This window comes from Daphnia magna, linkage group LG4, assembly GCF_020631705.1.
Source record: "Daphnia magna isolate NIES linkage group LG4, ASM2063170v1.1, whole genome shotgun sequence".
Taxonomy (NCBI): domain Eukaryota; kingdom Metazoa; phylum Arthropoda; class Branchiopoda; order Diplostraca; family Daphniidae; genus Daphnia; species Daphnia magna.
In genome coordinates, this window is record NC_059185.1 from 10,480,798 (window position 1) to 10,495,834 (window position 15,037).

The 15,037-nt window shown below is 39.7% G+C and overlaps 5 protein-coding genes and 2 long non-coding RNA genes across 11 annotated transcripts in view; 5 read left to right on the forward strand and 2 right to left on the reverse strand.

Moving 5' to 3' along the window:
• LOC116919956 overlaps positions 1-1,738 on the forward strand; it is a 3,276-nt gene extending 1,538 nt beyond the window's left edge. Inside the window, exon 5 of the long non-coding RNA XR_004392092.2 lies at positions 1-1,738. This exon is cut by the window's left edge and continues 404 nt beyond it. This is a non-coding gene — a long non-coding RNA (uncharacterized LOC116919956).
• Positions 1,739-2,151: 413 nt separating this feature from the next.
• LOC123471504 lies at positions 2,152-4,593 on the reverse strand. Of its 5 annotated transcripts, none has more exons than XR_006646045.1 (7): positions 4,332-4,593; positions 3,999-4,261; positions 3,620-3,929; positions 3,341-3,528; positions 2,699-3,022; positions 2,450-2,621; positions 2,152-2,388 (listed from the first exon to the last, which is right to left on the reverse strand). It is a non-coding gene; the product is annotated as an uncharacterized LOC123471504 (long non-coding RNA). The 5 variants fall into 5 exon arrangements; XR_006646048.1 differs by having other exon boundaries at positions 2,197-2,621; positions 2,699-2,731; positions 2,802-3,022; XR_006646046.1 differs by having other exon boundaries at positions 2,197-2,621; positions 3,620-3,698; positions 3,795-3,929; positions 4,332-4,592.
• Positions 4,594-5,023: 430 nt separating this feature from the next.
• LOC116921057 (histone H2A) lies at positions 5,024-6,357 on the reverse strand. Its single transcript, XM_032927254.2, has one exon. It carries the CDS (start codon positions 6,310-6,312, stop codon positions 5,932-5,934), a length of 381 nt encoding a protein of 126 aa, XP_032783145.1. The 5' UTR covers positions 6,313-6,357; the 3' UTR covers positions 5,024-5,931.
• A 259-nt stretch (positions 6,358-6,616) lies between these two features.
• LOC123471503 (histone H2B.3) lies at positions 6,617-8,140 on the forward strand. Its single transcript, XM_045172911.1, has one exon. It carries the CDS (start codon positions 6,660-6,662, stop codon positions 7,029-7,031), a length of 372 nt encoding a protein of 123 aa, XP_045028846.1. The 5' UTR covers positions 6,617-6,659; the 3' UTR covers positions 7,032-8,140.
• Positions 8,141-8,340: 200 nt separating this feature from the next.
• LOC116921055 (histone H3) lies at positions 8,341-8,784 on the forward strand. Its single transcript, XM_032927252.2, has one exon. It carries the CDS (start codon positions 8,353-8,355, stop codon positions 8,761-8,763), a length of 411 nt encoding a protein of 136 aa, XP_032783143.2. The 5' UTR covers positions 8,341-8,352; the 3' UTR covers positions 8,764-8,784.
• Positions 8,785-9,678: 894 nt separating this feature from the next.
• LOC116921049 (trypsin alpha-3) lies at positions 9,679-11,572 on the forward strand. Its single transcript, XM_032927242.2, has 8 exons — positions 9,679-9,817; positions 9,923-9,992; positions 10,133-10,233; positions 10,342-10,427; positions 10,584-10,713; positions 10,816-10,951; positions 11,037-11,170; positions 11,247-11,572. Exons 1-8 carry the CDS (start codon positions 9,800-9,802, stop codon positions 11,394-11,396), a joined length of 825 nt encoding a protein of 274 aa, XP_032783133.2. The 5' UTR covers positions 9,679-9,799; the 3' UTR covers positions 11,397-11,572.
• Positions 11,573-12,314: 742 nt separating this feature from the next.
• LOC116921047 lies at positions 12,315-15,025 on the forward strand. The gene is given in 4 exon segments (XM_032927240.2): positions 12,315-12,470; positions 12,538-12,735; positions 12,807-13,220; positions 13,222-15,025. Coding segments are annotated over 4 exon segments (2,355 nt in total). The 5' UTR covers positions 12,315-12,413; the 3' UTR covers positions 14,908-15,025.
• Positions 15,026-15,037: the final 12 nt, after the last annotated feature.

Here is a 15,037-nt window from a genome sequence, read left to right on the forward strand (position 1 = left end):
TTATTATTAGATTAGAAGATGCTATCACGTGAAAGAAACGCCTTGGTTTTTTTGGGGAAATTGTGTCCTTGTTTTGATGTCGCAAGTATACTGTGTGTAAGGGAACATACCAAGCTAAGCGTTACTTGCAAAAACTTGGTAGAAATAGGTCGGGCGCATTAGTTACCTTAGCAACTTTTAATTATTAAAAGTGTGAACATGTTACCTTTAAACTCTTGGTCAAAATTGAAACTTAAAATGTGTGATTCATGGCGCGATGGTAGAGCATCGAAGCGGTACGCCGAAGGTTTAGGTTTCGACTCCCGAAAGAGTCAGGTTACATTCCAACGAACATTTCAACTCAGAAAAAGAACTTGTAGTTGAATACATACTATGGTGATTAACCCTACTCGATTTATTGTTTTTTAATAAAAAAACCATTGAAGTAATTTACATTAGAATTTTTTTACATGTAATGTATCATGGATACTGAATTCTATCACACCTGAATGGGATTCGAACCCAAGGTATACACTATATCAGTCCAGTGCTCTACCATTGAGCTATGAGAGATGTTACATTGAAATCTAAGTCTTCGTCAGATTTAGCTAACTGTGCAAAGTTGTACATAGGGGATCAAATATCAATGGGGGGGATATAGGGGGGGTCGCCAGAAAGGTATCGCATCCGCCTAGCAACTTCAAGGTTCGTGGTTCGATTCCCAGTAGGTTCCTAGTGTCCTGGGCTTCCTACCTTCCCAGGTGTCTACCTTCCACGTCGCCAGTCTGGTCGAGAAGCTTCCCCATTACGAAGTAATGGGACGAATATTTTGGCAATGTTTAATATAATATCCAATAACAAATTTCAATAAATTGTTCAATTTGATTTATCGCAGTCAGTGCGTAGTTTGCTACTTGAACACTTGCAATGGACTTTAATCATTCGCTTCCTCTGCTGACAGATCTCATACATACTGCCTGATCAATAGTAAGAATTTATACGTATGTAATATATATACACTCAATTGGAACTGTTGTTATCTTCATTAATTATTTCGACCCATTTATGATTTGAACGCTTATCTTTCGGCGTACCATGCCGATGCTCTACCACTGAGCCATAAGCTATATAGTCTATTCGTCTATATTTTCGCGTTATTAGAGTACCACAAATTTGGACTTAGAAAAATTTTTGTAGAGTGATTCAAGATAATTTCCTGTTTACATATTTTCATGAAATCTATTTAATAAACACATTTACAATTATTATATTAACCCTCATCCGGGAGTTGAACCCGAAACCTTTGGATCCGTTAAACAGTGTTCTACCACAGAGCTATAATCCTTGAACTCGAGGTATCCAGGATAACATATAGTTTTACGAGCTTATGAAAATTGCCTTTATTATCTTTTAGTGCCATCTAATATTAGTGCAAAAGAAATGTAACTCATGGCTCAACGGTTGAGCATCGGCAATGCACGCCGAAATATTGGGGATCGATACCCGAAAGAGTTTAACTAAAATCTGTGAAAGCATATCAATATATCTGAAAAACCGATAAATACAATCATTGTAAACAAATTCATTCTGCAGGCAAATAAAACTTTCGTAAGTATGAAATTCAAGTATCTACAACAGCAAACTACCTACTCCAGGATTGGAATTTCATCGGTGGTAATTCATATGCGCTCCGGAATTCTCAATATATAAACTAAACACCAGTGACATCTCAGCAGTGTTAAGAGTTCAATCCTTAAAAGAAAAAAGTGTAATGGCACAATTAAGACACAGAAATAGTGTGAACACAAAGAAAGTATAAGAGAACAGTTTTTCAAAATTAATGTAAAACAAAATTTGTATTGACAATTCTCTACCCAATGAAATATTTTGCAACTTTTAAAAGGCAAAGTACCCATTTCAAAAGTTGCTGTCAACCAAGGCAGGGGGAGACACTGCCTCAATTGACTCACCGGGGAGATTACCCAGTGCGTGGCTGAGAGAAGCCGGAAGAAGAGCTGAAGATTTGGAACATTTTTACAGGAGCGATTAACCTTTAATTCGGATTTGTGGGTAGCGACATGGCCCTCCATAAGCATTTCATCGAACCATGAGGACCCCCACGTCCCCTTTCCGGCCAGAGCCCTCCAAACCTCGATATATGTTGTTTTTATATATACCGTACAGTAGGGGCGTGACCCCCTACGGGCTTATTACGAGTCAAGGGGAAACGGAGCCACAGAAAAGAAGGGAGCCCAGATATGCACTTCAATTTATGTACGACAAATACCATAACGCGAGAGAATGTTTTTCATTTCATGGGTATTTCCGATCGTGTTTCCAAACTTCAGCATTGACAAAAACTCCCGCCTCATTCTGAAACCCCATTTTCCATTTATTACGTATATTAACCTAAAAACAAAAACAAAACAAAAACAAATCAGCACAAAGCATTTTTGCTTATGGAACTTACTTTAAAACATTAGTGTGTGCAATCCTTCTATAGTCTTATAAATGAAAAGCTTCTGCCAGGATTTCTAAATGAAATCTAAATCCGACATAGAACGAACATCCAATAATTTACGTTAGAAGAACATTATGTTCGGTAAAGGTGTTCCTTTCCGATATCCGATATGGCTAAAATCCTTTAAAATAAAAAAGTAGAAATATAAGTGGGAATTAGATATGAAATCAGTTTTTAAATAATGAAAAATTTATAAACCTCGTGCAGGTCAAGTCGGTAACCAAATGTATCCTTATTTTTTATTAGACCATTAGACTCACGTTCGAATGATTAATGTTCACTTCCTTATCATATGGTTTACTTAGCAGGATTTGTTATCTGACGTGTGACTAGATGACTACTTTCTTCGGGCCGATACTGGTCAGGCCTAGATGAGGTGAGTTGGTTGAAGACACGCGATTCCAAGTTTGATTCTTTAGCCACTACCAGTGGAATGACACATATCCAAGTACAAAGTTGCATAGATGTCTCAACATATGTTTTCAGCTGATCCAATTGATTTCAGTCATCAGCATATCTGTTCTGTAATATTAGAGAAGAAACATTATAAACATTTAAAAATGAGACTTTGAAAAATAAAAAAACCGACAAAAATTCCAACCACTGCAAGTTTTCTTGGGAGCTCCTTTCTCTAAGCTTTCTTTCGTTTGACTAAAACAATTCTAAAATTATTCTAATAAAAATGCAAATGAAAGATCTGCCATCAAGGAAACTTGCATGATGCATATGAATAGGCTAAGCTAACAAAGCTGATTCAGCAATCCAAATGTAAAAAAAAAAATGTTTTCTTCTTACATAACACTGAGATTCAATTTAAATTTGCTATCAATATTTGTTTACCATAGACTAATGATGCCAACATTTCGTGGATATACGATTTTCGGATAAAACAGTGAACCGTTAAACTCTTTACCGTTCAACCCAAAAGGCGAATGTAAAAAATATCAATATCTTGTGGTTCAAAGTCATGCTGAAGGGTTCCAGTGTTTTTTTTTTGTGGCAATCTGACATTATTCAGTCCATCAATTCTAGGCCATAAAAAAGTAGAAAACGTGAAAGAAGTGCTTACTTAAAATGTTTGAAAACTCTAACATAAAAAGATTTTTTTTTTTTTTTTACCACGAGAAGATATGGATTCATTGAATGTGACAAACACACTGCAAACATTAAAGAGTATCACTCTTTTGGTCTATCTATCCTATGGCCAAATGAAACAGGTGGTGTAACTTAATAACAGGTTACCATCCTTACAATGATAGCACTAAAATTGAATTGACATATTATAGGTGCCTACTTCAACCATTTCAAAAGTTTGGTAATATCTCCAGGGGTGTCAACAACAAGTGAGTTGATGTAACTGGTTTGACACAGATACAAAGGCTCAGTCTATACTGTGGTCTAAAATCACAACAAGCTAACATCTCTGCAACTGTAAAGAATAAAAAAATTAAATAAAAATATATATATATCCAAATCAATTGTTTTGCAACTAACTTACAGGGAAGAAACAAATAACAATATGGTATTGCTTATTGTCAGACTCAAACTATCAGGAGACTATGGTAGCTAACAACTTAAACCACACAATGTGTTACTCCTGTGAAAGAAGTTGCATTTTATTTTGGCTGTGGACAAAAATAAATGCAGCATCTTGTTATTGGCAACAAAGTTGTTGTATCTCATTAACTGCAATTACAATGGTCTTCCGTTGACTGAACAGCTTGGCTTCTGCTGCTATAGAGTGGAAATGCTGCTGATAACCTGTAAAAGAAATCCAATTTCCTTCATCATCCAATATATATTTAAACAAGGATTATTCTAACTTATTTACCAATTTGTGATAAATGAAAAAAAATGATTCAATTTTGTGCTGGTCGGTTACAACACGTGTACATTATGGAAATCCGTTCCGATTACGACAATGTTTCTCCACCAATTAACACACAATCACATCGCGTCGAAAACTACGAAAACCTACGCCATTAAACAATGTAATTGATTCTCTTCTTCTACGTCGCGATTCTATGGCCACCGTTGTAATAGTAGGCCATGGTATTACCACAGACTACGAAGTAAAGACCGCTATCTCCTATCTCACCGTGTAGGCGATGCTTGGTCTTACCGCTAGGGGCGCGGGAGTATACTTTCTGAAATTTTTATACTTTTTCTAATGTTAGTACTGAATACGTGCTATTACACACACGTATTGGCGACGGAATTGTATTTAGACTTTACGTTATCAACCGTACACCTTAATTTTCTAGATCCCCTTCCATTGTATCCGCGTGAATTATTTCAAAATTTTATTCTAATTCTTTGGTATGGTAATAAAATTATAAAAAAAAAAAAAATAACATTAACCCCATTTGGACTTTTCCCTATTTTTTACATGTATGCACGATGGGAACACATCTGAAAAATAGGGAAAAGAGGGGGTAAAAATACCCCTCCCACTTTTCCATTTTTGGCCAAATTTCAACTTTCGCTTAAAATACATGATTTCAATTCTGAATTGAATGCTAATCACGGAAATCAAGTTTATTTTTCAATTGGCCTTATACTTTTTTTTAAACTTAACGTAAACAACAAAATATAAAGTTGGAGTGGTAACAATACTTTATTTTCGTTTATTTTAAAATCGGCTAATTTAACGAGGAAACCAATTACTTAATTGAAATTAGCGGTCAGTTTTGATTATACTGTGTGATTCTTTTTTCTCTAACGCTATAGAAAACTTCGAGAAAAGCGGGAGCCGTTGAGTGTAATCAGAGCATATACGGTTGCCGCGAGAGCAACTACAGCCCAACCCTATCGGTAACTTCCCGAACGGAGTGAGGGCCCTTAGTAAATACTTTGACATCCCAAAGAGCAGCACAAACCTTAACTATTTTCATTTACTAGAAAAACATATAATTATTTTATGATAAGAGATGAGAAATTCCACGGCTTTTAGAATAAGAGTAGCCTCTCCATGCCACGCCTTCAAAACTAAGTTCGTGGCCTTTTATTTAGTTTTCCCCGAAAACCCCATCTATCGCGAAAAAACCTCGAGTCGGCCGGTTAGATTTCTCCCCACTCCTTCATCGTTCAGCCGATAATCACGGGACCTCGACGTTGCACAGCATAATTATCTCCTCCACACGAAGATACCAATTTTTGCGTCACAGCATCGATGGAAAAAATGTATATTAGATAAGTGCTGAAATCCCCCCCCCCCCCGAATGTGGCGCCATCTCTGGAGGAAAGCATCGGGAAAAGGTCGAAAACCCTTTTGGGATGGGGACAAGGGAATAGAGTTTTGATAGAATCCCTACCGAGAAACTTCTTTCAAGCTAGTTTAAAAGAGTAAAGATATTATGTCAGCAGACCGTCAATTCAGTAACTTGTGGTGGCCCTAAAAAGGGCCGGTTGTTTTAATGACGAGGAAAGACTTAAGCCTTGGCGGGTTTATCGGTCTTCTTGGGCAGGAGAACGGCCTGGATGTTGGGCAGAACACCACCTTGAGCAATAGTGACACCTGATAGAAGTTTGTTCAACTCTTCGTCGTTGCGGATGGCCAATTGCAAGTGGCGAGGGATGATACGAGTCTTCTTGTTGTCACGAGCTGCGTTACCGGCCAATTCAAGAACTTCAGCGGCCAAGTACTCCATAACAGCAGCCAAATAAACAGGGGCACCGGCACCGACACGTTCAGCGTACGATCCCTTGCGAAGCATTCGATGGATGCGACCAACGGGGAATTGAAGTCCGGCTCTGCTGGAACGGGTCTTTGACTTTCCCTTGACTTTGCCTCCTTTACCACGACCAGACATGTTGTAATATTAAATGTGGACGAGCGCTCTAATGCAAGCGATGAACGTATACTGTCTAGCAAGTCTGGGTTTTATAGCTTTAAAAGGATGATACTGGTAGCCAATAATGACAGCTACGTCTGGCTTTCTTTTGCATTAGTTTGCTTTGTCCAACTGCGAATGATCTTTGTGTTCCTATAGATAGCTCCTCCCCTTCTGTTAAAAACCATCTGCTCTATTCAAATTAAATTCATAGAGTTGGCTACCATCAGGTAGAGGGGAGGAGACACTTGTGGTGTATAAATTGATCTGTACGAAATGGAGTTATCATATTCAGTTTTAATTCCAACTGGTTTTCAACTTCTAAAATGCCCCCTAAAGTTAGCGGCAAAGCAGCCAAAAAAGCTGGCAAAGCTCAGAAGAACATTGCCAAAGGAGACAAAAAGAAAAAGCGCAAGAGGAAGGAGAGCTATGCTATCTACATCTACAAAGTGTTAAAGCAGGTCCACCCCGACACTGGCATTTCTTCGAAAGCTATGACGATCATGAACAGTTTCGTCAATGACATTTTCGAACGTATTGCTGGAGAATCTTCTCGTCTTGCCCACTACAACAAGCGTTCTACCATCACGAGCCGGGAAATTCAGACAGCTGTCCGTCTCCTTCTGCCCGGAGAATTGGCCAAGCACGCAGTATCTGAAGGCACAAAGGCTGTGACTAAGTACACTAGTACTAAGTAAATGGTCTCCACCTCCCTTTTTCCAAACGGCCCTTTTCAGGGCCACCAAATTTTAAAAGAAAACGAAGAGTTATTCCACAGAGTTTCTGTTTGTTGTACGCTATCAGTACAGAAATAGTCAAACCTCGTTATCTTAGAATATTCTTAAAGCTTGCGGCAGTAAATGTTTTGCATCGGGATAGTTATTTAATTGAAAGTGTCTGAGTTACCGTATGATGCATGCCTTCCCTAGTGTTATCAGTAAGGAAACTCAGGTTATATATGAAAGATTGATATAATTGTTTTTGACGTAAGTATTTGTTGTAGTCCGGTCAGCAAACCTAACGCGGAAATTGAAACACGCAATGCAAAGAAATATGAAATGTTGCAGTACGAAAGTCACTTGTTAAGTTCACCCTATTGACTAGAAAATACTACGCAACTATGAAATGGTAAGGTGGCAAATACTATCAGTATAACACAGTTCTATTGTAGTAAAAGAACGTTCTATGATTTCGTGTTCCATTAACAATGCAGAAAAATGAACTCATTACTGCTAAAATGAACTACTAAGTTATGTAACCTGTTGCAGTTTTAGTTGACGGCAACTTATAGCTTTCTACCTGTGCAGTTATTTAAACAATCGTAGTGTTTATGATATCGTTTAATAGAAAAATGAAAGGCAAAAGCTTTTGCCAAAGAGTAACGAGCACCATTTCTTAATACATTTGGTGGCCCTGAAAAGGACCGATGGGTTCAAAGTATTCTGCGAGATTTAACCACCAAAACCATACAAAGTACGACCTTGGCGTTTCAGTGCATAAACAACGTCCATCGCCGTCACCGTCTTTCTCTTGGCATGTTCAGTGTATGTCACAGCGTCACGAATAACATTCTCTAGGAACACCTTCAACACACCACGAGTTTCTTCGTAGATAAGACCAGAGATACGCTTGACACCACCACGACGAGCAAGACGACGAATGGCTGGCTTCGTAATTCCCTGGATGTTATCACGCAACACTTTCCGATGACGCTTGGCACCTCCCTTACCGAGACCTTTACCTCCTTTGCCGCGTCCAGTCATTATGAATGTAAAGTAACGAAAAAATTTTCCAAGTAAGAAAGAGAATACCCTGTCAAAGGTTATATAGCAAAGTAAACTATCTCCCATTGGCTCTGTCTTTATCTTCCAATAAAAAACGTGGAAAATAGTGCGTCTGAATCGTTCTTCTCTATTTTGTTCCGGACCAATAGCAATCAAAAGCTTGACTTCGATCTTCAACGTCCGTCACTCATGTATATAGCGAGCCGTCTACTACACATTACATACGAACATTGAAATGGCGCGTACGAAACAAACAGCTCGTAAATCTACCGGTGGGAAAGCTCCTCGCAAACAGTTGGCCACGAAAGCAGCTCGAAAGAGTGCCCCTGCCACTGGTGGTGTAAAGAAGCCTCATCGTTACCGCCCCGGTACTGTCGCTCTTCGTGAGATCCGCCGCTACCAAAAGTCTACTGAGCTTCTGATCCGCAAACTGCCATTCCAGCGCTTGGTCAGAGAAATCGCCCAAGATTTCAAGACAGACTTGCGTTTTCAGAGCTCCGCCGTTATGGCTTTGCAGGAGGCAAGCGAGGCTTACTTGGTGGGTCTATTCGAAGACACCAACTTGTGTGCCATTCATGCTAAGCGAGTTACCATCATGCCTAAGGATATCCAGTTAGCCCGTCGTATCCGAGGAGAACGTGCTTAAACGATACTTGATTCAGTCGGAAAAAACGGTCCTTTTCAGGGCCACCAGTTGCTTTAGAAAAGTGAACAAAAACGATTTCTTTTTCTTACACTGAAAAAAAATGGCACCTGCATAAGAAAATTTCGATTTTGGAGCACTACATGGTGTGCAATTTAAATTCGCGAAATCTTACTGTTCCTTCTACTAAGGAAAACAATATTTTTTCTATTAAGGGTTAAAGAGCTTTTTCGTATCAAGTAGAAACTTTGATTTGTTCAAATTTGTAATGACTTACGTTCTAGAAACTGAGGAAGCTTGGGAGGAAATTCACTCTGGAATACGGCTTTAACACGTCACGAGATTTCACTGGCAGTTGATTAAACTGGACAAATTTTCGTTTTTATACATCTGTTAGCAGTTGTTTGAACAGCAAATTTTCTAAATGTGAAGTTGTCAATTTGAGAAAAATCAATAAGGAACAATTTTTAAGAAGCCTCTTCTCTTTGCTAGAAACAACAACACTATTGGAAGCGGGGCTCGACCACGATTACCCCAGGTTCGGCTTGATTCCGGAAGGTACTGGGTACTGGCACGAAGCTGAAAAATAAAATAAAATGAACAAAGATTTTTTTGTTTCGATACACATTTTACGTGTGTCGCGCCAGTACCGTCCGGTAATAAGCCGGATCTCGGGTAATCGGGGACGAGCCCAAATTAAAAGGAGCAGCTATTAGGTCTCGGTCCCGTTGGGGGCAACCCGCTGTAAGCCAGTCAAGGTTAGATAAATACTCCAGGGTCCATTGCAGCAAGACGAGTCGTAGTTTTGAAACACTTGCGTTGCACTTATGCAATGTTGCCCATTTTGTGTCCACATGCGTATAACAGGATTCAACCTGATGTCTTCATTGCTGCATTACTTTCCATCTGACGGCTGTTGTTTCTAGTATTGCCCTGCATTTTACCAGGGGGTTTAAAAGGCGGCAGTTTTCCTTCAGTTGATCATCACTCACATTAGTATTTGCTTATTGTTTCTGCTTTTCCCAACACAAAATTCACGATGCGCGCCATCTTCTTGGTATGACCATTTAAAAACTATTCGCTCCTCAGTTCAGGGTGGAAAATAAAATTTTACATTAACCAAAATTTGTTTTCGTTAAAATGTTGAACTATTTGTTAACAGGCTATCGGGCTGATGTGCCTCGTTAAGTATGCATTTTCCAGTTCTCTTCCTAGTCTTCTCAATTACGAAGGTAAGAACTAACCATTTGGGGCCTGAAATCCATCAACAAACAATTGTTAAGTCTTCAAGTTAGTGAATGTCGGATTTAGTTATAATGCTCTTACAAGATTTTCCAAATGACCAATTCTTTTACATTATTCCTGTACGCAGAAGTTAGCTTTAACCCCCCAACTTTGCGGAAAGAAATTACTGCAGAAGCGAATAAAATTGTCGGTGGAACTGTTGCCCTTGTAGGCGAATTTCCGTATCAGGTAAATAGGATGTCTGCAAAATAAATAGCCGAGACTATGGCATAGCCATGTTGATCTATTTCTTTAAAATGTTGGTGAGAATTAATTTAACTTTGTATTTGATTTTAGGCTACCTTGAACCTCGGTGGTCGTTTATGTGGCGGAACCTTGATTGCAACTTCAATTGTTTTGACAGCAGCGCATTGCTTAGCCGAGTAAATTGATTTCCTAAGAGCGGGTGGTTACATTATCTGGAATAAAAATAATGAATTAATCCCAGAGTAGATTGTGAAAAAACTATACATTTCTTCATTAGTCTTTCTATTCAACGCTCTAGGTGAAAATGTTAATACCTCTATCTTTGCCAACAGTATGTCCGCTTCCTCTGCCACTACATTCAAGGTGACCGTCAACACGACGAAACAGAGTGGTGGAACCGGTGCTATTAGCAGAGGAGTGAGGAAATTCGTCGTGCATGCCTCATACAATCCTAACACACATGTAAACGTTTATGTGGCCTTAAATCAAATCTTACCTCTTTTTTTTTTTTTTTTTACTAAGTAGCGTCTTAAGTTGTGTTAAATGGTTCTATTTCAATTACAGGATAATGATATTGCTCTACTGGCTTTAACCTCACCGATAACAAACGTCCGGTTTGCTAAGCTACCATTAGCTAACACTACCAGCACGTACGCAGACCAGCTGGCCGTAGTTGTCGGATGGGGAACAACTTCTTCTGGTGAGTGTTCATATCCCAAACTTCTCTTCTTCTCCATGGATGACGTTTTCAGAAAACAATGGTAAATTTGCTTTCGATTTCAAAGGTGGGACCATCTCCAGTAATCTACTCAAGGCTTCGGTAAATGTTATGACGAACACGGCCTGCAATCAGCAATACAATAATACGATTACTAGTGGCATGGTATGTGCGGCATCTCCGGGTAAAGACAGTTGCCAGGTTAGTTTCTTTTTTTTAAATATCGTACCGTATGTTCGTTTAGAAGAAATCAGTAAATCTTTGTATCCGCCAACAGGGTGATAGTGGTGGTCCCCTCCTGATACGAGATGTTCAAATAGGTATCACCAGCTTCGGCAAGGGCTGTGCTGATCCTCGATTTGCAGGTGTGTACACCCGAATTACTCGTTACATTACCTGGATTAAAACCATTTCCTCCACGATTTAAAATGACTCTGGCATACTGGAGCTTTACGCTAAAAAACAAAAACAAGCACGAAACAGAAAATTTTGATCAGCATCGACTCTTTTCTGATTGCAGACTTTGAGTTATGTTCCACAAAGCAAAGAAGCAAATTTTGAGTGTAAGGGTGACGGGAAAAAATACATATTCTTTTAATATAATCTGAATGAGTAATTACCTTGTTGGTGCAAAGAAGAATGAAGTGTTAAACTTGCCGGAAAAGAAGCAATCTGTCACATTAGAACACTCTTGAAACATTAGAAACCAGTTGTGTCATTAAGCAAAACCTTTTCAATAAGAAAACTTACTCGTCCCAGTTTGTAGAACGCAGTGAATAACAAATAAATAGGATATGTGGATTGCGAGACGAGCTTTCCACACGGTAGTTCCTTAACGTTTTGTAACAGGACCCAAATTTGTCTTTCGCAAGAGTACGGATATAAAATCTAACACAAAGGATGACTCACGCTAAAACTCCACCCGACTCCTTAGCTTCACGCTCTTATCGCAACCTATTCTTCTTCAATCTGATAATTTAAAGCATTCATGTTGCTCATAACGCCGTGTTTAACCGGGTTTTCCCATACACACAAATCGCTCCGCTGCAGAGAACATGTAAAACCACACATATTAATTCAGCTTGGCAACATGGACGATGCGATTACATTCATATAAATTTTGACCCATTGCGTTCGACAACAGAGTTGAAGTCAATCACCTACATAAGCATAAACGTAAATAGGTCATGAACTAAGCAACTCCAAATCGTCACAGTCTCCCGAGTGTTCCGCTGCTTTGTAGCTCTTAATCTGTACGAGGCAAAAAACGGAAGTGTATGTACGTCCGTTTACAAAATGGGTTAACCGCAAAGAGGCTATGTCAACTTTCTCTTCCTCTCAATCTCAGGCATATTTAATGATAAAAACGACTTTGCTGAAGTACTCGTATCTCACTGTACGTCCAGGATTCTAGTTGCACATATCGAATTTAGGAAAAGTCAACATGTGCGAGGAAGAAAACAACAAGTTTTGCGGATACCTTCAACACAAAGGAAAAAAGGTAAGGTATGATTTAAGTTCACAGTTTAGGTAACGTGTTGAATTGATAAAAATGATTTGCGTCAAAGCGTCTTATTTCCATGTGGCGTCGGTGGTACTGCGTCCTAAATGGACGCCTACTTTTATTTTACCGGTCCGAATCTGATTACTTAAAATTGGGCAAATTCCACGAGCGTCTCGATTTAGGACTCGTCTACGACGTTTTACCAGCACTCGGCGTCGAGAATGGAATTCAAATCTCTACTCACACTGGACCTCACTGGCTGGTAGGCAGTTTCTTAAATCACTACGTTGATGTTGCAGTTCAAACTTTTTTTTTTTTCAAATTTAAATGAAGAGAACCACAGATGAAAAATCATACGAACTTTGGTTAGAAGCGTTACAAGCGTCGATCGTATTGCGACGACAAGGATCAACTTTAAGGAAATCAAAAACGGGATCTTCCGGGCCTCTCGAAAAAGTTCAATCTCCCGTTTCGAATCGAAATCGTAAAGCTAAATCAACAATGAGCGACGTTTTGCTTACGACAGATGAGCGTGAAACGACAGATAAGAAAATTGGAAGCCCATTTTCAAGGTTTTCGCTTGGCTTCATACCCGGCCACGGGAAAAAATACAGCACGTATGACGGCAGTCGTTCATTTTTCCGTGTCGAACAATCACCGAATGAAGAATGGGACGTGAAAGAAAAAGTAGAAGATGACAAGAAGATCAGCGAAACCCCGAAACTTAGAAAGAAAAATCGTAAAGCAAGCCCGACCCCTCAGCGAGAGCGTTTCGAATTTCTTGCTGTTAAACAGCCAGAGCTCTGAAAATGTGGCGGAAACCAAGATCAAACCAGTTAAAGCAGTTAACAAGAAGAAGAATTTACCATCCATTCCGAAATTACCCACCAGTTTTGGCGTTGGAAAGCTTTTATCTCACTTGCAAACGCCTAGTTCGGCCAGTAGTTCTAGAAGACATAGCAAAAGCATGAACAGTCTTGTGGACGATTGTCTTGCTGTTGAGTACAAACAACAGAAATCTGTTTCCCAATCAAATGTCGATGTTGACGAGAAAGCAACTTTCTTCTCTAAAAGTGAAGACATTCTATCAAAACGGGCTTCAGTTACAATTAGGGTCGACTGTGAGGACATCGTCGATGTGGTCGATAAAAAAGATGTTGCTCCGGATCAAACTGACTGCACGAAAGAACCAGAAGGAAACCAACCGGGGGACAAGGTTATTGTAGCTTCAAGTGTACAACAAAGCTCAGCTTGTGCCGATGACAACGATGATCTGGAATCGCTAGATGATAAAAAGAAAGGCAGTAAAAAGATGAAGGAGGCTACCCGTCGGAAATCTGGTTTAGCAATGCTGAAACAGTTCTTCCTCTCAGCCAAAATCAGTATGAAACGCAAAGGGGAATCCGTCGACAAGGATAAGCTCTGTGTTAACGAACGCAGTCGCAAAAGTAGCAACGAAAGTGCTGCGGCATCAGAGAAAAGTTCGGCTAGAACGTCGCTTATTCTCGAATCAGATCAGCAACATCTCGCGGTACAGAACGATGTGATTGCTGAAGAACAGAAGCGACAAGAACATCAGTCGAAAGAGGAGACGCAAAAAGAAGAGAAGTCGGTGGAACTTATCGAACGTGAAGTGGCCGAAAGCCCCGTAATTTCAGTCCTCAAACGAAACGAATCTCGAAAATCGGAAGGTGAAAAATCTGTCCAGGAAGAAGCTTTCATTTCCGAAAACGCATATACTTACGAAGCTAAAATAATTGAAATTGTGGAACCCCAATCGCCTGGACTGGTTCATCCGGAAGACGTCGATCAAACAGCATCTGATCCATTCCAAGACATCATTACCCTTCCAATCAAATCCGCCAGGAACTCTTCCGAGTCAACACTTTCCCTTGAAAAGGTGAGACCCGCCAGGAAATCCGTTATCTCTTGTGAGTATGTTACCAAAGAGGATATAGAGGTGGCGGAACTCAAACCGTTTTTACCTTTAAAAACTAAAGTGAAATGTCCGTCGCCCGGGTACGACATACCTCGCAACAGCCCCGTTTCCGTACCCTGCTTCAAAGAAATCGAACCTGCAGTAAATCCGGAGGACGTGATTGAACTTTCTTGTGTTGTGGCTGATCCCAACTCGACGACAGACAATGAACTGGAGAAACCAGAACCTTCCAAGAGCTCCGACGAGTTGAAACCGGATGTTCTAACTGGAGATTGTAATGTATCGAAGACTGAACGTAACAGCGTCCGCAAGCTATCTCCACTTATTCAAATTTTCGATCACGGTTCAAATCCGAAGGCACCGAACGCTACGTCAATGAGGCATTCCTTGAGTAAGACAAACGCTTTCGAAAAAAGAATTAGTTTTGCTCAGGCGGAAACTGAAACGGTTCACGAAGAGATGGTACAAATTCTTGCATCCGATCCGCTTGAATAACACACTTGTTCTACTAAACTGATATCTCCACGCCATTTCTACTTGTTTTTTTGTTTGTTTGTTTTTTTCTAATTTATGCTCTCGTTTAATTTCTAACAAATAAACACAATCAACAAACGCTTAATTATTT